At 38.6% G+C, this 26,610-nt stretch overlaps 1 protein-coding gene across 9 annotated transcripts in view; it reads right to left on the bottom strand.

Annotated features, from left to right (window-relative positions):
- The window catches only part of CNOT1 (CCR4-NOT transcription complex subunit 1), an 82,873-nt gene that overhangs the window by 51,115 nt on the left and 5,148 nt on the right, over positions 1-26,610 (bottom strand). For all 9 annotated transcript variants that reach the window (XM_070388325.1, XM_070388328.1, XM_070388332.1 and 6 more), the window contains exon 2: positions 6,210-6,485. In XM_070388325.1, coding sequence (XP_070244426.1) covers positions 6,210-6,311 — 102 coding nt within the window. In that variant the 5' untranslated portion in view covers positions 6,312-6,485. The remainder of the gene's footprint in view (positions 1-6,209; positions 6,486-26,610) is intronic.

Here is a 26,610-nt window from a genome sequence, read left to right as displayed (position 1 = left end):
GTTTGTAGTCAAAACTGAGTGATTTTTTTTTTAAATTCACCTCTAGGACAACATCCCAAATTACATAACTGTTCATTCTGGAATAAGAGTTCTAGGAATTGAGATGGAGGTGCCAATATTTTGTGATTAAATATTTTTAAAATGCTCCCTACAGGCACTAGCAAGAAGGAAAGAAAAACAAAAACTACCAGGAATTAGCCCCACCTAATTGTGTTCTCTGATTCCCCTCTATATCAAAAGCATCAAACAGCACAAATAACACACTGAAGTTGTAAGGCAACAAGTTTATAACAAACTGCACTCGTGGGAGCCTCATTTTTTCTGTCCATTGTTGTTTTTACCCTAAAGAGTATAACCTAAAATCTAACACAACTGCAATTTTTATAATAATAGCCCACATGGAAAAGCCCTAAAGGAACTGATCTAATTATTAGTACTGGCCCTGAGCTTCTGGCTGTTGCTCAAATTTACCAATGCTATTCCCTATAACTAAAAAACTCCAGATATCTACAAATTGGTTTGTCTTCTCACCTCCTTTAGGTTTCTGCTCTAAAGTCACTTCATCAGTGAGAGGTTTCCTAATTACCCTCCCTAAAACAGCAATATGACCTGCCATCATCACCCCTCACCCTGCTTTACTTCTCTCCATGGTACTTACCATCACCAGATAATTTTCTATTTTCTACATCTCACTAGACTATAAGTGAGAACTGGGAATTTATATATCTGTGTTCATGTCATATCTAGTCAAGAAAAGAGCTTCAGTTCAGTTCAGTCGCTCAGTTGTGTCCGACTCTTTGCGACCCAATGAATCATAGCACACCAGGCCTCCCTGTCCATCACAAACTCCCAGAGTTCACTCAGACTCACGTCCATCGAGTCGGTGATGCCATCCAGCCATTTCATCCTCTGTTGTCCCCTTCTCCCTCCCCCTAATCCCTCCCAGCATCAGAGTCTTTTCCAATGAGTCAACTCTTCGCATGAGGTGGCCAAAGTACTGGAGTTTCAGCTTTAGCATCATTCCTTCCAAAGAACACCCAGGACTAATCTCCTTTAGAATGGACTGGTTGGATCTCCTTGCAGTCCAAGGGACTCTCAAGAGTCTTCTCCAACACCACAGTTCAAAAGCATCAATTCTTTGGCACTCAGCTTTCTTCACAGTCCAACTCTCACATCCATACACGACTACTGGAAAAACCATAGCCTTGACTAGACAGACCTTTGTTGGCAAAGTAATGTCTCTGCTTTTCAGTATGCTATCTAGGTTGGTCATAACTTTCCTTCCAAGGAGTAGTGAAAAGTGAAAGTGAAGTCATGTCTAACTCTTTGCGACCCCATGGACCATAACCTACCAGGCTCTTCTGTCCATGGGATTCTCCAGGCAAGAGTACTGGAGTGGGTTGCCATTTCCTTCTCCAGGGGATCCTCCCAACCCAGCGATCGAACCTGGGTCTCCCACATTGCAGGCAGACGCTTTACCATCTGAGCCACCAGGGAAGCCAAGGAGTAAGCGTCTTTTAATTTCATGGCTGCAATCACCATCTGCAGTGGACACTGTTTCCACTGTTTCCCCATCTATTTCCCATGAAGTGATGGGACCGGATGCCATGGTCTTCGTTTTCTGAATGTTGAGCTTTAACCCAACTTTTTCACTCTCCTCTTTCACTTTCATCAAGAGGCTTTTGAGTTCCTCTTCACTTTCTGCCATAAGGGCGTGTCATCTGCATATCTGAGGTGATTGAAAAGAGCTTAGCACAATGTATATGTAGAGTAATCATCTGTCTATTAAATAGCACATTAACAGACTCCATGAGCCAAAAGATTCGTTCTGGGTTTTTAGTATATTATCTGTATGAATGCTTTGGATTACTTTATAAAAAACAGTGCACCTATTCAAACAGTTTAACATATTAAAAAGAACATGAAAAATTTTTGCGGGAGACATAAAAGATTACTTTTAACACAAAAGACATAATTGTCAAACTCCTAAGTAAAAGATGGTGGAACTAAGACTACTTTTTCCCTATTCTAGCCTCTCATATTAAAAAAAAAACAAAAAACTTCAGTGACTTCTTTGGTCATCCAGTGGTTTAAGAATCTGCCTACCAATGCAGGGGACATAAGCTCAATACCTGGTCCAAGAAGATCCCACATGTCACGGACCAACTGATACCATGTGCCACAACTACTGAAGCCTGTGCACCTAGAGCTTGTGCTCTGCAACAAGAGAAGACACCACAGTGGGAAGCCAGGACACCACCACTAGAGAAATTCCACACAGCAACAAAGGCTCAAGGAAGGAAGGAGGCAATTTTTTTTTTTTTTTTAAATTTAAAATAGGGTCAAAGGACTTGGAAGCTGATAAGAATAAGCTTTCAGTGGCCAAAGAGGATAATGGATGAATATCAAGAATACTTTCAATGGCTTCAAACACATCAAATATGTTAAAAAAATACGCAGATTTCTAATATTAAAAAACCATTCATTGGTCTTATTTGGAGGCTAGGAAACAAGTCATTTTGAAAACTGGCAAACAGAATCAAGCCCTTCCTCTATATAAATCATACTTCAGGCAACCAGACAATTACAGGTGGTAAGGGCAAGTTTCCATTTACAGAACTATTTCAACTAATAAAAAATGCTAACAATTAGAATGTTACCACTTTGCAATCCTTAACAATCAATGAATCCAGTCAATGAACAAAGCCTGACAAAAATCACAAAAATAGAGACTAGACATTATGAACTCCTAATTAAATAAAGTATACACTGCCACCCATAAAACTGTCCTAAGGGAGAAAAAAACCTTAATCTGATTAAGCTCCCAAATTTAATTATCAATTTATAGCAAAGTAAAGAACATGTAAAATACCACCCTGGGAATGTAATCAGCAATATTCAGACAGTGGATAACTACCGGACAATCTGATTTCTTTAACAAAATAACTGCAAGGGTGGGGGGGTTGGGGAGGGAAGAAGGATAAAACACAGATTTTAAGAGATTTAATAAAAATGCAACAAACTATGGGGCAGAAGTCCTGACTCAAGTCAACAGTTTTTACCTTTTTTTAAATGAGGCAAACTGAAAAAATGCTAATGTTAACTGGATATTTGATGCTTAAGAACTATTCTGCCAGGGGGAAGGGTTTGGAGGAGGATTGGGAATTTGAGAGTAGCAGGTGCAAACTACTGTACAGAATGGATAAACACATCCTACTGGATAAACATCCTATTCTACAACAAAAAGAATTATATTCAGTATCCTGAATAATGAAATAATATATAAAATAATGAAAAAGAATACAAAAAATAATATACATACACATAACTGAATCACTCTGCTGTACACCAGAAACTAACCAACACTGTAAATCAACTATACTCTAATAACATTAAAAAAAAAAAAGTTACTGAGCATTTTAAAAAAAGATGTGATAATGGTATTGAGATTAGGTTTATGGTAAGACATAAATGAAATTATGCCTGGGATCTGCTTTAAAACAACTGAAGAGAATGGGTTAGATGAAACAAGACTGGTTACGAAACCAGTCTGGTTTCAAATGAAACCAGATGACAGATTCATGGGGGTTCTATTATACCTACTCATGTGTGACTGAGATCATCTTTAATAAAATCTTAAACTGCAATTTTATTATTACATTTTATGGATGAAATAATTGAAATTTTAATAAAATTTTTAAATTTATTGAGACTATCATTTAAAGAACAGTATAAAATGTTTTTATAATAAAAATACTTTTAATGCAAACCAAAAATTACTCAAGTATTAAAAAGCTGAGTAGGAAAACCAGGCTTGATTTTATTTTTCTATATTTTACTTACATAGTACCTTTTTAAATATTTACTAATTTGTTTGTTTATTTGGCAGCACCGGGTCTTAGCAGCAGCTTGGGGGATCTTTGATCTTTAATTGTAGCATGTGGGAGCTAGTTCCCTGACCAGGAATCAAACCAGGGCCCCCTGAGTTGGGAGTGTGGAGTCTTAGCCAATGGACCACCAGGAAAGTCCTCATGTTTTCTTTAATAATGACAACAAATATTTTCAAAGAAAATAACAACTATAGGAGTTACTCTCTAAAGAACATCATAAAACCCTGACTAAGGGGGCAAATTAAATTCTCAAGTTGCTTTTTCACCTATAGCATAGTAATACTAGCCAGCTCATTCACATTTAGGGATTTCATACATCTAAAGAAAATCTGATAAATATTCCTTCTTCCTACTTGTCAGCAGAAGAAAGAACAAAAGGAACACAATTCCAGTCAACCTATTTAAGCCACAACAAGTGAAAAGTGTTAGTCACTCAGTTGTGTCCAACTCTTTGTGACTCCATGGACTATAGCCCACCAGGCTCCTCAGTTCATGGAATTCTCCAGGCAAGAATACTGGAGAAGATCCCTTCTCCAGGGGATCTTCCCAACCCAGGGACTGAACAAGGGTCTCCTGCACTGCAGGCAGATTCTTTACTGTCTGAGCCACGAGTTCAGTTCAGGTCGGTTCAGTCGCTCAGTTGTGTCCAACTCTTTGTGACCCCATGAATCACAGCACACCAGGCCTCCCTGTCCATCACCAACTCCTGGAGTTCACTCAGACTCACGTCCATCGAGTCAGTGATGCCATCCAGCCATCTCATCCCCTGTCGTCCCCTTCTCCTCCTGCCCCCAATCCCTCCCAGCATCAGGGTCTTTTCCAATGAGTCAACTCTTCGCATGAGGTGGCCAAAGTACTGGAGTTTCAGCTTTAGCATCATTCAGTGAGCCACGAGGGAAGCCCCTAAATATTTATAAAAATAAATACTAGGCAGCTTAGAACTGCAGTAAGCCTTTACCTATCACCAAAGGAAATCCAGAGTCAAGAACTAGAACCCTATTCCCATCCCAGTTCTAAATTTCTTACCATTCTCAAAGTTAAGAGAGGGGGCTATCTGCAAAGGTACCAGTGAGGCCATACTTGTATAAAGAAAATCTGTACACACTGAAAACCTCAGCCCAAGGCTAAAACCAAACATTCTAACATCGACGTTCAAAATTAATTACTAAATAATTTATTCCTTCTTTCATTTCAATTCAAATGCACTTGAACACTAAAGGTTAGGTATAGGAGACAGAGACTAAAGGACAGTCCCACACCTTGAGGTCTTTGGAGTAGAGAAGACGATCAAACCAATTATAATATACTATTAAGTTGACCACATAGAGCCTTGCTGGGGGAAATCCAGGCAGTGCCACCATATTTCCCACTTCAAGGTGAAGTTGTAGGTGCCCCTGCAATTGGCTCCTTCCGTGTTCGTCTAAGCTGCAATTGTATTACTCAAGAACACATGTCTTTCTGAGGCAGCCCTCAAACAACAAGATGGATATAAAGGCCAAGCCATCTGGGCCCCCCAGAGGACCACTGTGATATCCACTCCAGTTCTCCCTGTGGAGCTGGCCAAGATTTTTACTGAGTTTCCACCACAGTTCTCCTGAATTACCATATAACCAAGCAATTCCATTCTTCGGTATATACTCTCAAAATTTAAAATAAACATCCACCCAAAACTTGTAAATGAATGTTGATAGCCACAATATCTACAACAGCCAAAAAGTGGAACCAAACCTAAATATCCAGATGCATGCTTCGACATGAATTAACCTTGAAAACTTACGCTAGTGAAAGAAGGCAGAAACAAAATGCCTCATATGGTATGATTCCATTTATATGAAATGTTTAGAAAGACAAACCCATGGAGGCACAAAGTAGGTTAGTGGTTGCCAGTGGCTGGAGGGAGGGAGAAATGGAAAGCAACTGCTAATGGATTCAGGTGTTTCCTCTTCAGGTGATGCGAACATTCTCAAGTTAGATGGCGACAGCCAAACAACTTTATTAATATACTAAAAACTAGCCAATTTTACATTTTAAAAGGATCAGTTTTATAGTTTGTGAAGTATATCTCACTTTAAGACAGAAAAGAAAACGGGACAGACTAAAATGAAACAGATCAGATTTCCTAAATTTTATAGAAAAATCAAAATCTGTGAATCCTAAAATTTAGAAAAAAGCAATGAAGTAAGATCTCGTCTATATATTAAGCTGAAATCACTAGAAATAAGAGGCATTTTTCATGCAGCATACCCACATAAATTTCCAATTTTCTTCACTGTATACTCATTCCTTTAATGATGCTTGTTTTCTCACTAGTTTACTTACATGCTGTATTTCCTGCTGGCTGGCTCGGTAGTTTTTCTTGGTTAAATTGTCCACCAGGTAGCTGATTTGAGACAAGGCCAGCGAGAGCGAGTCAAGATTCATTGCTGGTTGGGGCGGAAGCAGGCGGCCGAGCCCGGCGCAAAATCACCATTATTCCCCTTTAGTCACCTCAGAGGCAGGTTAATGCTTTCTTTGTAATCAGCCTGTATCTGGTGTCCGTACAGTGTCTTCAGTTCTTTTTTACCAGGAGTCTTACTCTGTTCTGAAACATGGCACCTGTTTAGAATAAAAAAAATTTTAATTAGCTAATTTTTTATTAGGATTAAAAGAGGTTAAATAACTCTCCATCTTAAGACCTGAAATACAACCAAGGACCTTTTAAAAAATTATGTCGTCTCAACCATTACTGATAAAAAAATGCCAAGTTTGAAAAATTAGGTAGGGGCAGTATAAAAAGAAAATACATCCATCCGCTTCATAAAAGACTGTATTTTTCGCAAGATGTCCTATAACATGAGGCTTCTCCTGTAACAATTTCAATGATAATTTACACTACATCCTTTAGAAGCCACAAGGAAGTATTACCCTAAAATTAGGGCTTGTGGAAAGAAACATTCATCTGACATTCTCAATCCCTCTTCCCACACTGTCTACAACTTATTTAAAAGATTCCATTTATTCACCTTACTACTTATGTATTGCTTCAGAATCAGACAGTAGTTTGGTTTTAAAGCTGTATTTTAGGATATATGTTTCAGTATTTGAACAGCTGACTTAAAATTAAGGACCCCAGAACCCAAATTCCTTCCTGTACTGTTCAAACTTCTCAGTAACAGAATTTAGAAAGGAAAAAGCAGCAATATAGCTAAAATGACAGGATGCTTATCATTTTATTAATTCCAACCACCTGCTGAGTCAGGAACTATTCTATATTACAACACATACAGGACTATTCTGTATCACAACACATACACCGCCCCCCCGCCAAGTTTTTAAGAATTCACCAAGTACCACTGCTGACACAAGAATCTTTGAATGCAAGGAGCTGAGCTTATACACAGCTTCATAATCAGAAATCTGCTCATAACTTCATTACCATCAGAACTTACTACATAAGGTAAAGGAAATTCATGAAGATTAAAAACCCCCTTGGTAAGGGCATTTAAACCTTTAATAACTTCTTAACAATGTAGAAAGACTACCCTGCTTTGTTCTGTTTTGTTTCTACCTATGTTATTCTTCTCTACATCTTCCTGGGGAGAAAAAAAAACAGTAAGAGAATCTTGGGGATGTGGCAAGGCATTTTTGTCTATTCTAAAGTAATACCATGCTGCTGCTACTGCTAAGTCGCTTCAGTCGTGTCCAACTCTGTGCGACCCCATAGACGGAAGCCCACCAGGCTCCCCCGTCCCTGGGATTCTCCCGGCAAGAACACTGGAGTGGGTTGCCATTTCCTTCTCCAATGCGTGAAAGTGAAAAGTGAAAGTGAAGTCCCTCAGTCCTGTCCGACTCTTAGTGACCCTATGGACTGCAGACCACCAGGCTCCTCAGTCCATGGGATTCTCCAGGCAAGAGTAGTGGAGTGGGGTGCCATTGCCTTCTCTGAAAGTAATACCATATAAGAAGTCGAAGATAAACTGATAATATCTATCCATTATATGTAACTAACATGCTTGCTATAAATTCTTAGAGCAAGTTGTTTCCTTCATAGTATGATGATGGCATATTTCACCAAAATTGTTAACATTATTAACTGGTACAACCTTTTCTGAAACTCAAATTGGCAATTATTGTAGAAAGTGATTTTTGCATTACTTCAGAAACTATAATTCCACCATTAAGACTGTATCTTTTGATGTATATTACCTCAAGAACTCAAGGGAAACAGATTTTCAGTGAAATACTGTGTATCATAGCAAATAGAAAGTAGAGCAAAAAGTAACTGCTTAAATATGAAGAAATACAAGAAATAAATTATGGTATATTGAAACAAGGCAGCTGTTAAACAGAAATGAAGCAAAACTGTGCAGGAAAGACACTTATTAAGACAAAAAAAGGGACACAGATGGGAATTCCCTGGCAGGCCAGTGGTTAGGACTCTCACTGCCTAGGCCCAGGTTTCATCCCAGGGAACTAAGGGAACTTAGATCAGGGAACTAAGATCCTGCAGGTGGGGGTGAGGACATAGGAATTTTTGTTGAGTAAGTATTTAATAGCTACCTCTGCGTAAGAAGGTAAAGTGTGGAAGACTGCCCTTTGTATCTTCTTTAGTTTCTAACATTGTTTTCCCACAAGTATATATTTTATTTTCCACCTTTCTTTTTCAAAGAAAAGTTTAAAGAAAAGGGGGGGAAACCCATCAGAAGGGTAGATAAGTTTAGAATAAGTAGATTACTTGAGATTTTTGGTAAAATATCAGCCAAAGAAACTAGAGGAAAAATGAACAGAGCTACACATATATACCACTGGTTGTTTCAAGAATCTTCACATCCAAGCTAAACCAAGCAGCTTATATACAAGTCATTTCCAGGAAAAAAAAAGTCCAAGAAACCACTCAATACCCTCCCAAGTTCAAAATAAAAACTCAAAGTCAGAAATCCTTGGCTAAGATGCCTTCAGATAACATTAACACCAGAACTGTGTGAATAAAAGGGGTCAAAAGAAGACCTCTTTATTAAAAATCTAAAATGCTCATTTTGGGGGATTTCTCTGGCAATTCAGTGGTTAGGACCTATCACTTTCACTGCCGTGGTCCCAGTACCAATCCCTGGTCAGGGAACTAAAGGTCTTGCAAGCTGCGTAGTACAGCCAAATAATAACAACAGTAAAATAAAATGCTTGTTTTTAGTGGCAAGTATAAGTCAAAGTATTTTTAATTTTTATAAGTTGTGTTCAGTTAAAACTGTATTATTCAAGGTCTTTCCTGGTGGTGTAGTGGTTAAGAATAATCTGCCTCCCAATGCAGGGGACACACGTTCAATCCCTGGTCAGAGAACTAAGATCCCACACGCCACGGGGCAACTAAGCCCTCAAGCCACAACTAGAGAGCCTGCACGCCGCAACTACCAAGACCTCACGCTCTGGAGCCTGTGCTCCGCATCAAGAGAAGAAGCCCTTAAGCTGCAATGCAAACCCAGTGGAGCCAAAAAACCCCCCAAATTTGTATTATTCAAAGTATATTATTCATATGAACAGTAGTTACTTTACAATATATTGTTGTTTAGTTGCTAAGTCATGTCCAACTCTTTTTGTGACCCCATGGACAGAAGCCCACCCAGCTCCTTGGGATTTCCCAGGCAAGACAGTTGGAGCAGGTTGCCATTTCCTACTCCAGAGGATCTTCCCAATCCAGGGATCAAACCATCGTCTCTCTCTGTGTCTCCTATTTTGGCAGGCGGATTCTTTACCCCTAGTGCCACTTGGAAAGCAGGTTTACCTGTGGTACAGCACAAATCCAGCAAAGTAAGTGTTCACTGACCTTCCAATAAAATGAATTCCTGCTTGCTTTGGCACTTCAAACTATATCTTCTCTACCGACATGAACTCCATAACAAGGGTTACAACTTTTTCGCATTAACATCTAAAGACTACGAAGGAGGGAGTTCCCTGGCAGTCCAAGGGTTAGGACTTGGTGCTTTCACTGCCGGAGGCCAGGGTTCAATCCTTGGAACTAAGATCCCGAAGCTGCAAGGCGTGGCAAAAAAAAAAAAAAGAACTGCAAAGGATAAAAATACTAGTCTAACACACTTTTCAACAAGTCAATCTTCATTACATAAGCAAGTTAATGCATTAAACTAATGCCCAATTAAGCCCTCACTTTATGAGATCTATTAGTAGGGTGACAACATAATTTATTAACCAAACTAGGATGCTTCTGAAAATAAAGGGGTACCATTAACAATTTACACCAAGACAACAGGTATAAACTAGGACATGTGATCACCTTAGCCATCTAGAAGCCTTAGACAAACTGATCTGTCTCTCCAAGATCCACTTCTGTTAATCTGTTTCTAAAATGCCATGTCACTGGTCTCTTACTTAGTCTCCTTTACCAGCCCTTCCTCTTCTGACCTCACAGTACTGCAATCTGTGGACTTCTCTACATTCACTTTCTTGATATACTTCAGTCTTACAAGTGTTAGAAACTACATATAGCAATAACTTCTATAAATTCTATCTCCAACCCAAATTTCTCTCATATATCTAAAACTGTATTATTTAATTTCCTAATGACAACTCAACTACAACGTGTTCAAAAATGAGCCCCTGGGATTTCCCTGGCAGTCCAGTGGTTAAGACTCCGTGCTTCCAGTGCAAGGGACATGGGCTCGATCCCTGTACCTGTTTTCCCCATCTCAGTTGATACCAACTCCATCTTTAAGTTACTCAGGCCAAATTCTTAGATTTCCCATTCACCGTAATCAGTCAAAAAATTCTTTTGGCTCTACAGAATCTATTCATTTCTCACCACAGCTATAACCAAGAATCATCATCTCTCTCTGGGATTACTATGTTAACCTCCAAACTAGTCTCCCTGTTTGCACCCTTGCTCCACACCAGTCTATTCTCAACAAGACAAAAAGACTTTCCAAATATAAAACACTCAGGTCATCCTGTGCTCAAAACCCTCCAATGACTCAGAATGGAAGCCTGAGCCCTTACAATGGCCTATGAATAAACACAGCTTGAGGGAACCTAGCCACTGGTGCTGTTCTAGCCTTCTTCTTCACTCCCCTCTGCTCAGTTCCCTTTAGCTACAGTGGCCTCCTGGCTGCTTCTCCAGCATACTCCTACCTTAGATTCCTCTGCCTGGAACCATCTTCTTCCAGATGCCAATATGGCTAACTACTTCAAGTCTACACAAATGTCACCTTCTCAGTGAGTATTACCCTGTCTAAATTGCAAACTGCACCCCCCCCAACCAGTCTTTTTCCTTTCCACATTATATCACCAAACATGGGTAACATATTTGCCTATCTCTTCATATAAAAGTTCCACGAAAGCAGTGATCATAATTGTCTACTGTTCATCAATTTATTACAAGCACTACATGGCCCATACAAGGAGTTCACTGCGTATCTGAAAAACTATAAACTGAAGCTTAGGATTTTGCACTTATATTCCGACTCTACCAAAAGGTATGACAATCCACTGAAATTTTCCTAGTCAGAAGTACAATCACATGAGAGTAAATGATAGATAATTTTTAATTTAACTGCCTCAGTAGCTGCCCTATCAAGTTGTTAAGACCCTTCCAATTAACCTTTAGCATCATAATGTGTATATAAATTGGGTCACAATGTCTTTATAGGCCATCTTTATTGAAATAGATAAGTGCAAAACAATAAAGTGTCTTTCAAAAGCTTTCCATCAAAATGTTTAGATGTTAAATTATTTCAAGATCACTAAATCTGAGATTCTAAGATACTCCTCAACTGTAACGGATCTGTGGCCCAGGAGCATTTCATGTGCATACGCAGTGCCTAGTTTTGGTCTCCATATATATCAGGGATTCAAATTGCTAAATAATTACTAACTTCAGGGACTTCTCCAGTGGTGCAGTGGCTAAGACTCCAAACTCCCAATGCAGGGGGCCCAAGTTCAATCCTTGGTCAGGGAACTAGATCTCATATGCCGCAATTAACAGTTTGCAGGCCTCAAGTAAGAGATTGAATGTTGCAACTAAAAAAGATCCCAAATGCCACAACTAGAAGATTCACATGCTGCAACAAAGACTGTAGATCCCACATGTTGCCAACTAAGACAGGGTACAGCCAAATAAACAGCAAAGTAATTTTTAAAAAATCTACCAAGGACAAAAGAAATCTACCAAGGATATGGCTATGTAAATATTAAAACGGCAACTTTGGAAGACAAAGACTGTTTAAGTGTATTCTTGGTACTTTTCCTAATATTAAAGATATTAGAAACAATATATGTATATATTCAGTTCAGCTCAGTTCAGTCGCTCAGTTGTGTCCCAACTCTTTGTGACCCCATGAATTGTTGCAAGGCCTGCCTGTCCATCACCAACTCCCGGAGTTCACTCAAACTTACGTCCATCGAGTCAGTGATGCCATCCATCCATCTCATCCTCTGTCGTCCCCTTCTCCTCCTGCCCCCAATCCCTCCCAGCATCAGGGTCTTTTCCAATGAGTCAACTCTTCACATGAGGTGGCCAAAGTACTGGAGTTTCAGCTTTAGCATCATTCCTTCCGAAGAACATCCAGGACTGATCTCCTTTAGAATGGACTGGTTGGATCTCCTTACAGTCCAAGGGACTCTCAAGAGTCTTCTCCAACACCACAGTTCAAAAGCATCAATTCTTCAGCGCTCAGCTTTCTTCACAGTCCAACTCTCACATCCATACATGACCACAGGAAAAACCATAGCCTTGACTAAACGGACCTTTGTTGGCAAAGTAATGTCTCTGCTTTTCAATATGCTATCTAGGTTGGTCATAACTTTCCTTCCAAGGAGTAAGCATCTTTTAATTTCATGGCTGCAATCACCATCTGCAGTGATTTTGGAGCCCCCTTCCTCCCCCGCAAAATAAAGTGTGACACTGTTTCCACTGTTTCCCCATCTATTTCCCATGAAGTGATGGGACCAGATGCCATGATCTTCATTTTCTGAATGTTGAGCTTTAAGCCAACTTTTTCACTCTCCTCTTTCACTTTCATCAAGAGGCTTTTTAGTTCCTCTTCACTTTCTGCCATAAGGGTGGTGTCATCTGCATATCTGAGGTTATTGATATTTCTCCCGGCAATCTTGATTCCAGCTTGTGCTTCTTCCAGCCCAGTGTTTCTCATGATGTACTCTGCATAGAAGTTAAACAAGCAGGGTGACAGCATACAGCCTTGAGGTACTCCTTTTCCTATTTGGACCCAGTCTGCTGTTCCATGTCCAGTTCTAACTGTTGCTTCCTCACCTGCATATAGGTTTCTCAAGAGGCAGGTCAGGTGGTCTGGTATTCCCATCTCTTTCAGAATTTTCCAGTTTATTGTGATTCACACAGTCAAAGGCTTTGGCATAGTCAATAAAGCAGAAATAGATGTTTTTCTGGAACTCTCCTGCTTTTTCCATGATCCAGCAGATGTTGGCAATTTGATCTCTGGTTCCTCTGCCTTTTCTAAAACCAGCTTGAACATCTGGAAGTTCGCAGTTCACATATTGCTGAAGCCTGGCTTGGAGAATTTTGAGCATTACTTTGCTAGCATGTGAGATGAGTGCAATTGTGCGATAGTTTGAGCATTTTGACATTGCCTTTCTTTGGGACTGGGATGAAAACTGACCTTTTCCAGTCCTGTGGCCACTGCTGAGTTTTCCCAATTTGCTGGCATATTGAGTGCAGCACTTTCACAGCATCATCTTTCAGGATTTGAAATAGCTCAACTGGAATTCCATCACCTCTACTAGCTTTGTTCGTAGTGATGCTTTCTAAGGTCCACTTGACTTCAGATTCCAGGATGTTTGGCTCTAGGTGAGTAATCACACCATGGTGATTATCTGAGTCATGAAGCTCTTTTTTGTACAGTTCTTGTGTGTATTCTTGCCACCTCTTCTTAATATCTTCTGCTTGTGTTAGGTCCATACCATTTCTGCCCTTTATCGAGCCCATCTTTGCATGAAATGTTCCCTTGGTATCTCTGATTTTCTTGAAGAGATCCCTAGTCTTTCCCATTCTGTCGTTTTCCTCTATTTCTTTGCATTGATCACTGAGGAAGGCTTTCTTATCTCTTCTTGCTATTCTTTGGAACATATGTATATATATTGCTCAAAGTATATATGTATATTGTCTCTAGTATCTTTTACACACACACACACACATATATAGCAGTAAAAGGATTAGCTACCTACATCCAATGGAATCCCACCCTACATGTGAACTAGACATTTAAAATGTAGTTTTGCTATAAACATCCACTACACAGTGCAGAATGAAGAAAAGCTTATAAAATGGTACGTAGAAGTCCAACTTATATAAAATTATTTCACATTTTAAATGAAAAACACTACACAATATTAAAAATTATTTGCTGAACATCCAATCTAAGGAATACCAGGCAGTTGTGGTTTACAGTTAATCCTTTAAGTGTTAACATAAAAGAATATTCATGACACTGAGTGAAAAGCTGCAATACTCTGAATAGCATGATGCCATCACATAAACACATCTATGTTTACATGTGCAGAGAAAACAAGCTATAGATTAACAGAGATTACAGAGAGGCTTTCATTTAAAATTCCATTTTTTTTAAGTCCACTAAGAAATCTATACACGTCACACATGTAACATAACATATACACAGTATTATTCACTGCAATATTTATCCTAGCAAAGGAACGGTCATGAGTTGGTGACTGGAGAACAAACATCTCGGATAATGTACAAAGTATTCTACTCTTTGTTTAAAGCTTTAATTTCTATAAATGCTACTTTTTACTTTGTATATATGCACACATAAACACAGTTGCCTTTTTTTTTTTTTTTTGCAAAAAATACATGGATAGATCAGCCATTAACTAATAAAAAGCTACCTACACTGGAGTGGGTGAGAAGTGGGTAGTAGACACAGGAATCAGAACAAAAATTCACTGATTATACCTTTTATATGGTTTTGACTTCTGAACCATTATTTACATCTTTGATATTTAATAAGAAAAAAACAAAAAGCATAAATGAACCCGAGTATCAAGCTGATAATAAAGAACACAGTAAAAACAAATACTTCAACTAACACAGTATCCTGAACATTCTTGATGTAGAGTGGGATATATTTTTAAGGACAGAAAGAAATCAAAGAAATCTGACTCAACAGGTTTACTTTTAGCAGTAATATTTTACTGCAATTCTAAGCTACATTTATATATTACTGGACACAGCAAATAAATGAATAGGCATCCAGAATCAGTGCAGATCAATGTAGTAAAGACCAAAGTTTAGTTTGACAGAAAACACGAAAATTCTATAAAGGAATTATCCTTCAATTAAAAAATATATTTTTAAAAAAGATAAAAGTTTAAAAAACCTGAAATATTTTATTTGAAATATAAGTATCAACAGGAACTCATTTGAAAAATTTCTGGGACTTCCATGGTGACCCAGTGGTTGAAGACTCTATTCTCCCAACAAAGGGGGGCCCAGGTTCAATCCTTGGTCAGGAAACTAGGCCCCACATGCTGCAAACTGAACCCAGTGCTACTAGGTCTTCACTAAGACCCACATGCCACTAAGACCTAGTGCAGCCAAATAAACAAAAATGTCCTGAGTCTAATAAAATATATTAGAGTGAACAACAAAAACTACAAGACTTTGTTGAAAGCAAGCATCAGAAAAATAATAGTAATAAATACAGGAAGGAAAGTGTTACTTAACACTGTTAAAATGTCCATGCAACCCAAAGCGATCAATAAATTCAACATAATATCAAAATTCCAATGGCCTTTTCCATAGGAAAAAAAAATTCTAAATTTGTATGTAACCAAAGGATCTTGAATAGCCAAGGCAATTATAAAAAAGAACAAAATCAGGCCACAACAAACTTAAAAGCTTCAGTATAACAAAAGAATAAAATGAAAAGACAACCTATAGAATGGAGAAAATATTTGCAAACCATGTATCAAGAGGTTAATATCCAAAGTTTATAAAGAACTCATACAATTCAGTAAGAAAAACAAATATGACTTAAAAAAAATATTTAAGCTGCGGGAATTCTTTGTTGCATCATCTAAAATCTAGTTTCCCAACCATGGATTGAACCCCCCACCCCTGCACTGGGAGCTCTGAGTCTCAGCCACTGGACCACCAGGTTAAGTCCCAAATCTGATTTTAAAATGAGCAAAGGAACTAAGTGGACAAAGAAGACACCAAAACAGCTAGCCAACATTAAAAGTGCTAAACATCACTAATCCTTGGGGGAAATGCAAATCAAAACCAGGGTATCATCTCACATCTATAAGGATGGCTATCAACAGTAAGACAAGAGGAGTTAGCAAGGATGTGGAGAAAAGAGAAGCCCTATATACTGCTGTTGGAATTATAAACTTGTTCAGCCACTATGGAGAACGTAGAGATTCCTCAAGATATTAATAAAACAACCATACAATCCAACAATCCCACTTGCATATACATCCAAAAGTAATGAAAACAGGTTATTAAAGAGATATTTGTACTCCTGTATTTACTGCAGCATTATTCACAATAGCCAATACGGAAATAACGTAAGTTTTTGTCAATGGACGAACATATGAAGATGCAGTACATACAATGGATCCTTGAAAGACACAGGCTTGAACTGAGTGGGTCCACCAAACGAAGGTTTCACAAAGGTTTTTATGCTAAATATGTACTATGGCACTGTATGATCTGTGGCTGGATGCCAAACTGCACATACTGACACCAACTACAAAGTTATACATGGGAATTCATGCCCCTAATTCCATATCATTCAAGGGTCAACTCTGTATACAATGGAATTCTCTTCAGCCATGAGGGGGAAAAATATCCTGCCATTTGTCCCAATGTGGTTGGGTCTGAGAACATTATGCTAAGTGAGATAAGTCAAAGACTATGACTTCCCTTCTATGTGGAATCTTTAAAAAAAAAAAACTACCATCAAACTTATACAGAGAACTGATAACTGACTGATGGTTGCCAGAGGTGTATGCATTAAGTATGTGAAGGTGGTTAAAGGTACAAGCTTCCAGTTATAAAGTTTAAGTCCTGGGGATGTAATATACAACATGCTGACTATAGTGATTAATAGAATAAATCTGAGAAGTCAGGAAAAAAGGGAAAAAACAGATTTAACAACTATGTGTAATAATAAACATTTAGACTTGTGATCATTTTGAAATATATGCAAATTTCAAATCATTTTGATGTATGCCTGTAACTATTGAGTATAACTCAATAAAAAATAAGTTAAAATGTTAAAAAATCAAACTTGAAAAAACATAGTGGAATGGTGGTTACCCAGGGGGTGAGGGAATGTATGTTTAAAAGGTACATACTTGCAACTAGCAAATAAGTCCTAGGGATCTAATACACAGTACAGTGATTATGGACAACAAAACTGTATAATAAACATTAAATTTATTAAGACAGTAATTGTTCTCAGCATAAGAAATAATTGTATGATGTTGACAGATGTATTAGCTAACATTACAAAGGCAATCATATTACATTATAAATGTATCAAACCAACATATTATACACCTTAAACTTACAATGTTATGTATCAATTCTGTCTCAGTTTTTTAAAAGCCCTAGAAACAATGATACCCCAGAAGCAAGGAACTCATCTAACTTCTGGATCTTGGTTTCTAAATACTAAGAAGAATCAAGATTCCTTGGAGACATGACTAATTCCAGGATTTTTAAACAAGGAAGACGCAAGGTGAATTTGGATCATCCTGTGACAAAAACGGGAAACACTCACAAGTTTCAGGGGGATAATGTCAGAAAGACACAAGAGCCAATTAAAAGGACTGTTACTAATGCTAGGTCTATTTGAGCACCAGAAGGGACTTATGAACAATGTTTCTATAATTTACCCCAAATGCCACATCACTTAGAAATGCTTGAGGGAACAGAACATGGAACACACATTTCTGAATCCACACTGGTGATCAAATTTACTTTTGGCAGCCACAAATTTCTTTCTATGAATTCTAAGTTCTTCATGTGTGCAGATGAAAATAAAATCCAAACAGTTAAGCATTCTGACATAGTTATAAGATTAAATGAAAATGTGTTATCTAACCTGTAATTGCAGTACGCTACTATGGGTAAAAGTTCCTTCCAATAAATCACAGGGTAAAAAAAAATTGCCTATGACCATAACACAGTGAATGAGAATTCCTGAATCCATTATTACCCTTAAAGAGGAAGGACAAGATGTACCTCGTACAGAAAGGTGGTGGCTAACAAATTTTAAAAGTATAAAAGATTAAGTTGCCATTTTGTAATATCCCTGCCCAGTATAAAAACCAATTCAGGCAAGAATCACCAATAATACAGGGCTTCCCCAGTGGCTCAGCAATAAAGCATTTGCCTGCAACGCAGGACGCGGGGTTCTACCCCTGGGTCAGGAAAATCCCAGAGAAGAAAATGGCAAACACTTCAGTATTCTTACCCAGAAAATCCCATGGACAGAGGAGCCTGGCAAGCTATATAGTCCATGGGGTTGCAAAGAGTCAGACACAAGTGATCATGTACACATGCATATGCCAGAAAGTCTTAATTTGTAGGAGATGCATGCTGAAACATTTATGATCAAATACTTCAGTAAAAATATAGAAATGTAGAGAAAATAAACATGGCAGAATGTTAACTTGAATCTAGGAAGACGTTACAGGGTTGTTCACTGTACTATTCTTTTTTCTGTACATGTGAAAGAATTTTTCTTAACAAAACTGGGGATGGGGGCATGTATTACCTTCATAATTATAAGCAGGAATTACCAGCACATGATGAGATTTCCAAAAATTGACTTTGTACTCAAGTTGTATTTAAATTTTTATAAGTATATGGTAATTTTTACAAAGTAAAAAATTCAAGGTAAGTTTAAGCAATTATTTTTAAAAATTCAAAATTTAAAGCCATTAAGACCATTAACTACATGTAACGAAAGGGTAAATGACCTTGAATAAGTGACTGAACATATATGCTTCCCCCCATTTGTAAAATCAGGCCTCAGCTATAGTGTGTGTGTGTGTATCTGCAGTACTCAAAACGCTGATTCCTAGGGCTTCCCTGGTAGCTCAGTGGTAAAGAATCTGCCTGCCAATGATGCACAAGATATGGGTTCAATCCCTGAATCGGGGAGATCCCACCTGTCAAGGAACAATTAAGTCCATTTGCCACAACTATTGAGCCAGTGCTCTGTCTCTCCAGTAGCTAGCGCAATTGTGTTCGACTCCTTGTGGACTACAGGCTCCTCTGACCATGGAATTTTCCAGGCAAGAATACTGGAGTGGGTTGCCATTTCCTCCTCCAGAGGATCTTCCCAACCCAGGGATGGAAACCCCATCTATACTTGCAAGTGGATTCTTTACCACTGCACCTCCTGGGAATCTCTCAGCTATACCAAAGCTTTCCCAAAAGGGTTTATCTTTAAGGGGTAGAAGGTATAGCAGAGATAAGGATCTCCTAAGCCCTCATGGGAACAACAGTAGATGATGCTCTTTCACCTCAACATCACCTTTAACAGCTAGCTGAAAAGTAAGCAACTGTCAATCTTTTCGGTGGAGCTGCTGGGGAAGTTTACATACCACATGCCAAGAAGGGTAAACAGGCAGACGAAGTTGTGACTGACTGGTCTCCGTGATGATATGGTAAAGCTGAGTCATTGGCTCCTGACAGGAGCAACTGAAACCCTTAAATCTCTTGTCTTCTCTGTTCAAATGGCATTCAAGACAGTTGCAATGCTGCTATGCACACAAATTCTCAAACTAAGGTTACATCTTTATACTTTTACATCATTATTTTTAATGTTGGGCTCAAAATACATTCACATTTTTCTAAAAGTCAGTACTAAATAAAAAGGACAAGACTTTATCTTTAAGCACTTCAATTTAAAGTTTTTGAATGTCTTGAAAAAAATGCTCTGAATGTATCATATATTTATGTAAAAGTGAAACTTCTTGCTCAAGATGACTGTCAATAATTTGGGGATTATTAAAGTATGTGTAGCTCTTTCAAGCATAAAACTAACATAAATCTTACTACAGAAACAAGATCAAGTTCATTAACTTTGAAAATATTTTTAATTGGAAAGTTTCACTATTATTATTCCTTATTTTATCAGGATTATACAAAATGTCAAATGATTCTTTTGCAGTTTACTCCACTATACTATACCATAAGAATCATCTTCTAGAGATGGCCTGTACCTTCCTTTAATTCACAGTTGAGCCTAACCATATACCATGTGCATACTTTAGATGCTACAGAAAACACAAAAATAAACACTGACCTCAAGGGGCTTAGCAGAATACAGAATTTACTGCAATGCTTGCAACAAGGCAATTGTATATAAGGAGTGGGGGGGGTGGGGAACAGTATTTAAAATGCTGATTCCTGGAGCTTCCCTGGTGGCTCAGTGGTAAAGAATCTGCCTACCAATGCAGGAGACATCCCTGATTCGGAAAGATCCCACATGTTGAGAAACAAGTAAGTCCATTTGCCACAGCTACTGAGCCTGTGCTCTAAAGCCCGGGAACTGCAACTACTGAGCCCACGTGCCACAACGGAAGCCCACATCCCCCAGAGCCTACGCTCCACGGAAGAGAAGCCACCACAATAAGAGAAGCCATCACAATGAAAAGACTGCACACCACAACTAGAGAATAGCTCGCACATCAAGGAAGACACAGCACAGCCAAAAAAAATATAAAATTCTTTTCTAAAAAGCTGATTCCTGGGAATTCCCTAGCAGTCCAGTGGTTAGGACTCCAAGATTTCACTGCTGTGGGCCCAGGTTCAGTCCCTAATCAGGGAACTAAGATCATGCAAGCTGCATGGCATGGCCAAAAATGATGATTCCTAAACATCACCTTACACCAAGAGTCAAAATCTTCGGGGAAAGAGAACAGAACGCTGCATTTTAAACTCTGGAGATGGGTTTTTGTGAATTTTAAAGTTACAAAACCACTGATTTTACAAATAGCTCTGGGATTAGTTTAAGAAAAGTATAACTTGACACAGTCTGTTGTTGTAACATAAGGAAAGTCCCTCCCACTGATTCCTTTTTTGGCTAGAGCAGAGACATCTTTGTAAAGGTAATTTGGTTATTCATAGCAGAGGCCAGCAACCTGCATAGTATCACCTAACTTGCTTGCTCTAGGTTTAAATATGGTATCAATAGGTACTTTGAGAAGCCCCCCTAAAAAAGCCAAACAGACTAGGCCCAAGGCTATCAGGTTTACTGAACCCCCAACTTCCATTATTAAAAACACACAGAATTCTCAGATATTCTCTACTAATACCAAAGTCTGACCTTGAAAATTCTTAAGTCTTTTTTTTTTTTTAGGCTCTGCCTGTGATAGGCTTTTTTAATTGGAGGATAACTGCTTTACAATATTGTGTTAGTTTCTGCCATATATCAACATTAATCAGTCATAGATACATATATGTCCCCTCGCTCTTGAACCCCCATCCCACCCCTCCAGTTTGTCACAGAGCACCAGTTAGCATCATTCGGCAAATTCCCACTGGCTATTTTACATATGGTAGCTGACTCATTAGAAAAGACCCTGATGCTGAGAAAGACTGAAGGCAGAAGAAGGGGACGACAGAAGACAAGACGGTCGGATGGCATCATCAACTCAATGGACATGAGTTTGAGCAGGCTCCAGGAGATGACGGAGGACAGGGAGGCCTGGCACCCAGCAGTCCATGGGGTGGCAGACAATCCCACACAACTGAACAACAAAGGTTTGTTTCAATGTTACTCTTTCAATTGTCCCTCCCTCTCCTTTCCTGACTGTCTACAAGTCTGTTCTCTTTACTAAGTCTTTAAAAGTAGCATTCTGACTAAAAGAGGCTGAGTTGAGCCTTCTTTTCTCATTCCCAACATGTTCTACAACTGAACAGTTCAATATGGCAGCTATGAACATGTGGCTACTGAAATGTGACTAGTGACCAAAAGGCTCAATTTCTAAAATATTACTTAATTTTAACTTATCTTAGTGCAAAATTAAGGACTTCCCTGGCAGTCCACTGGTTAAAATTATGCACTTCAAATGCAGGGGGCTCAAGTTCAACCCCTGGTTGGGAAACTAAGTTCCCCTGTGCCACACTAAGCCGCATGTGGGTAGTGCTACCATACTGGACAAAGCTGTAAAGTGCTATGGCCCATATAAATCAGAGTAAGTATCTACTCTTGCATCCAGAAGCAACCAATACTAATTTTCCCTGATGTCCCACTTTTCACTTTGGTTTCCTTAAAAGAGCTCACTTCATGATCAACTAAACCCTTGTTGTTGTTCAGTCGCTAAGTTGAGTCTAGCTCTTCTCGATTCCATGTCCTGTAGCCTGCCAGGCTCTTCTGTGCAATGGATTTTCCCAGCAAGAATACTGGAGTTGCCATTTCCTTCTGCAGGGGATCTTCCCGACCCAGGGATCAAACCCGCCCTAACTTAAAATATATATCCTGATGTTTAATATTTCTCCAGTAGGCAGGGACTCTAAATTTACTGTGTACAGCTCCAAGTCATTCATCAAAAATGTTGGCTCACTTATTAAAATTCTAGTTATAATTACTGTGTACATAATAGGATAACTTACAGAAGCATAATCACAACAAATACTTTAATAATTAGAATTAATCTAAGCATTTTACCTACAGCTGACCCTTAAACAAGGGTTTGAATTGAGAGGGTCCTCTTATATGTGGATTTTTGTTCAATAAATACATACTGCAGTACCACATCCAAAGTTGGTTGAACCTACAGATAAAAAGAGCCAACAGTAAAGCTGTCCATTAGTTGTTTATTGCAATGGGGTTGGTGCCCCAACTCTCACATTGTTCAAGGGTCAACTATGTCAGTTTATCTAAACCTGGTAACTTGTTGAGAAAGATATTATCCCAACTTTAAAGAGAAATAGCTGAACTTGCAGCTACTAAGTAGAAGAATTATGACACAGTTATAATAGGGCAGGAGATACAGGATTTAAAAAACACAACTTGTATTATAACTTCCAAATAAGTATTTTAAAGAATCTAATTGTTTTAATGCCATTTCCTGATATAAGTATCACCAATCTTAAAGAAAGTGATGAAAAATAAGAGCTTCAGCATATGCCGCACAGTGTGGCCAAAAAGTAAAAAAGTAGGATAACTAAATTTGAATTTCAGATAAATAATAATACATCATAAAAAAAAAAAGAGAGAGCTTTAGGCCCCTAAGCCCCCCTATCTCTGCACTTTGTCTTTTAATTGATTCCTTCTTCACCCAGGAAATGACCAACTCTTTAAAAAACTTACTCAGAACTGCCTGGGATCCACCAAAAGGGCACTTGTTAAGCAAATCAAAAAATGGAATATTATGTAACACTAAAAAAAAAAGAGGAGCTACCTAGAAAGACTGGAAATACCTATTAGGGGATAAAAGCAAGCTACATGTGTGTATATGTCCTTATATGCGGACTATCTAGAAGAATACAAACAGTAACCATACATGAAAAGTCAGACGAAGGAAGCTAAGATGGGAATTAACCTTTTGGAGAACATAGGCAAAACACTCTCCGACATACAGCACAGCAGGATCCTCTATGACCCACCTCCCAGAATATTGGAAATAAAAGCAAAAATAAACAAATGGGACCTAATTAAACTTAAAAGCTTCTGCACAGCAAAGGAAACTATAAGCAAGGTGAAAAGGCAGCCTTCAGAACGGGAGAAAATAATAGCAAATGAAGCAATGGACAAACAACTAATCTCAAAAATATACAAGCAACTCCTACAGCTCAACTCCAGAAAAATAAATGACCCAATCAAAAAATGGGCCAAAGAACTAAATAGACATTTCTCCAAAGAAGACATACAGATGGCTAACAAACACATGAAAAGATGCTCAACATCACTCATTATCAGAGAAATGCAAATCAAAACCACTATGAGGTACCATTTCACGCCAGTCAGAATGGCTTCGATCCAAAAGTCTACAAGCAATAAATGCTGGAGAGGATGTGGAGAAAACGGAACCCTCTTACACTGTTGGTGGGAATGCAAACTAGTACAGCCACTATGGAGAACAGTGTGGAGATTCCTTTAAAAACTGGAAATAGAACTGCCTTATGATCCAGCAATCCCACTGCCGGGCATACACACTGAGGAAACCAGAAGGGAAAGAGACACGTGTACCCCAATGCTCATCACAGCACTGTTTGTAAGAGCCAGGACATGGAAGCAACCTAGATGTCCATCAGCAGATGAATGGATAAGAAAGCTGTGGTACATATACACAATGGAGTATTACTCAGCCATTAAAAAGAATACATTTGAATCAGTTCTAATGAGATGGATGAAACTGGAACCTATTATACAGAGTGAAGTAAGCCAGAAGGAAAAGCACCAATACAGTATACTAACGCATATATATGGAATTTAGAAAGATGGTAACAATAACCCTGTGTACGAGACAGCAAAAGAGACACTGATGTATAGAACAGTCTTATGGACTCTGTGGGAGAGGGAGAGGGTGGGAAGATTTGGGAGAATGGCATTGAAACATGTATACTATCATGTATGAAACGAGTCGCCAGTCCAGGTTCGATGCACCATACTGGATGCTTGGGGCTGGTGCACTGGGACGACCCAGAGGGGTGGTATGGGAAGGGAGGAGGGAGGAGGGTTCAGGATGGGGAACACATGTATACCTGTGGCGGATTCATTTCGATATTTGGCAAAACTAATACAATATTGTAAAGTTTAAAAATAAAATAAAATTAAAAATTGTTAGAGTAAAAATAAAATAAAATAAAATTTCCCTGAAAAAAAAAAAAAAAAGTAATTTTCAAAAACAAAAGGTCAATAAAAGTTTATTGCATATTCCAAGATTCTCTATACAGAAATCCCAATCTACAGAGGTCTGAACCTCATTCCCTGTGCAGAAAAGAGTTAATTTAACAGAGAAGGCCTGAGACTGCTTCTCCTTAGGAAGACTTGCCAGGTTGGCTCTTTGCTGTTGTCAGTACTTGGATTTTGAGAGAATTCCCATTCCCAGAATGAGGCTCACTGTGCCTAAACTGTACCCAAAAAAGTGGCTTATACTGAACAGCTGTTTTCCCTCTGGGAATCTGGAATTTTTCTATGTGGTAGGCAGTAGGTGCCTTCATGACCAACCGAGGCACTGAGTCTCTACGAGCTTCCTTGCCAGCCAACATTTCATACACATGTGTTGTCACAAGTGCTAGAGGAATTAAGTGAGTCCTGCATGACTCCCACTGGGAGAGGCTCAGGCACGGGAGAACAAGCCCTAGTTTTCTTTGGCTGTTGTTTAACCACTAAGTTGTGTCCGACTCTTTTCCAACCTCAAAGACTGTACGCCGGCAGGCTCCTCTGTCCATGGGATTTCCCAGGCAAGAATACTGGAATGGGTCACCATTTCCTTCTCCAGGGAATATTCCTGATCCAGGGATGAAATCTGCATATCCTGCATTGGCAGGTGGACTCAGCATGTTTGCTTTCCTGATTTTGCTTTGTATTCTTGTAATAAATCACAGCCCTGAGTAGAGCCATATGCCAAGTCCTGTGAGTCCTTCTACAAAATTACTGGACACCCACCTCCCAACACATTCATTCTGTTACTAGCCAAGAAGAAATGCCTTCTGAAGGTAAGTGGACTCAATTTGTGGGTCTCTTCTCTAGAATGTGCAGAATCCATTTGAGAATTTTACATTTTATCATAAAGACAATTCTGGAAGCTATTTGGATTGGCTGAGATACATGAAAGACATGGAGGTCAACTGTAACTGAAGTAAACTTAGTGAGGGAGAGAGTAAGTTGGCAGGGGGAAGGTGGAATATTTGAGAAGGTACAGGGCAGGGCTAATGATGAAAGGACTTTCTTTGGCTTTTACTAAAGACAGATGGAGAATCAATGGCCAGTTTGAACGGAAGACACGACCTTAGTTTTAAAACTGTAAGAATCACTCTAGATGATGAGAATAAACCAAAGGGGAGCCAAGGGTAGAAAGCAAAGTAGATAATAGCACATTAAGAGAATTAGTGACTAAAACCCAAACACAGAAGAACTCTAAAAAGCTATACACATATCCCAAAACTAGGTCAGTATACTAAAGCAATTTATCATACCAACATTTTGTAGTTGCCAAAGTCCTTGAGGGCTTACTGATTGGAAAAGACAAAAATCAAAATGAAATACTTTCAAGGAATTTTTAAATTTTACCTTTGGACAGACAATCTCAACTGCTGTAACCTCTAGCATAACTGTTTGAAAAGGGAAGAGGATTATTCCTAAAATACTCATGCCATAATAGTGACTATTTATACATGGTATACATATCTCTTCATTACCTAAAGAACAAAGAGCACCAGCATAAATAATTCAAATTGTGGACACCCCCAAATTATGTATTTCCAGGCTTAGAAAGATTTAGTGTAAAACTTTCTTAGAACCCACCTGGCAAGGAATAAGGAAATATTCAAGGGTATAAGAGTCGACAGGTAATAAATTGGTTTGAAATGAAAGCTCTGCCAAGGATAAAAACGAATTGATCAAGAGCTGACTTACTTCATAACTATGTCACTTCAAATATGCCAATTTTACTCAAGGCAATGGAACCTTAATACTAACTCAAAAAACATTTAATAGCCTTGTGTGGATAGCTTCGCAATTTTATTTATTTTATGGCCACACAGCACATGGGA

Source organism: Bos mutus, chromosome 18 (assembly GCF_027580195.1).
Source record: "Bos mutus isolate GX-2022 chromosome 18, NWIPB_WYAK_1.1, whole genome shotgun sequence".
Classification (NCBI taxonomy): Eukaryota; Metazoa; Chordata; class Mammalia; order Artiodactyla; family Bovidae; genus Bos; species Bos mutus.
The sequence above is the reverse complement of the archived record's forward strand: the minus strand, read 5'-3'. Positions and strand labels throughout refer to the sequence as shown.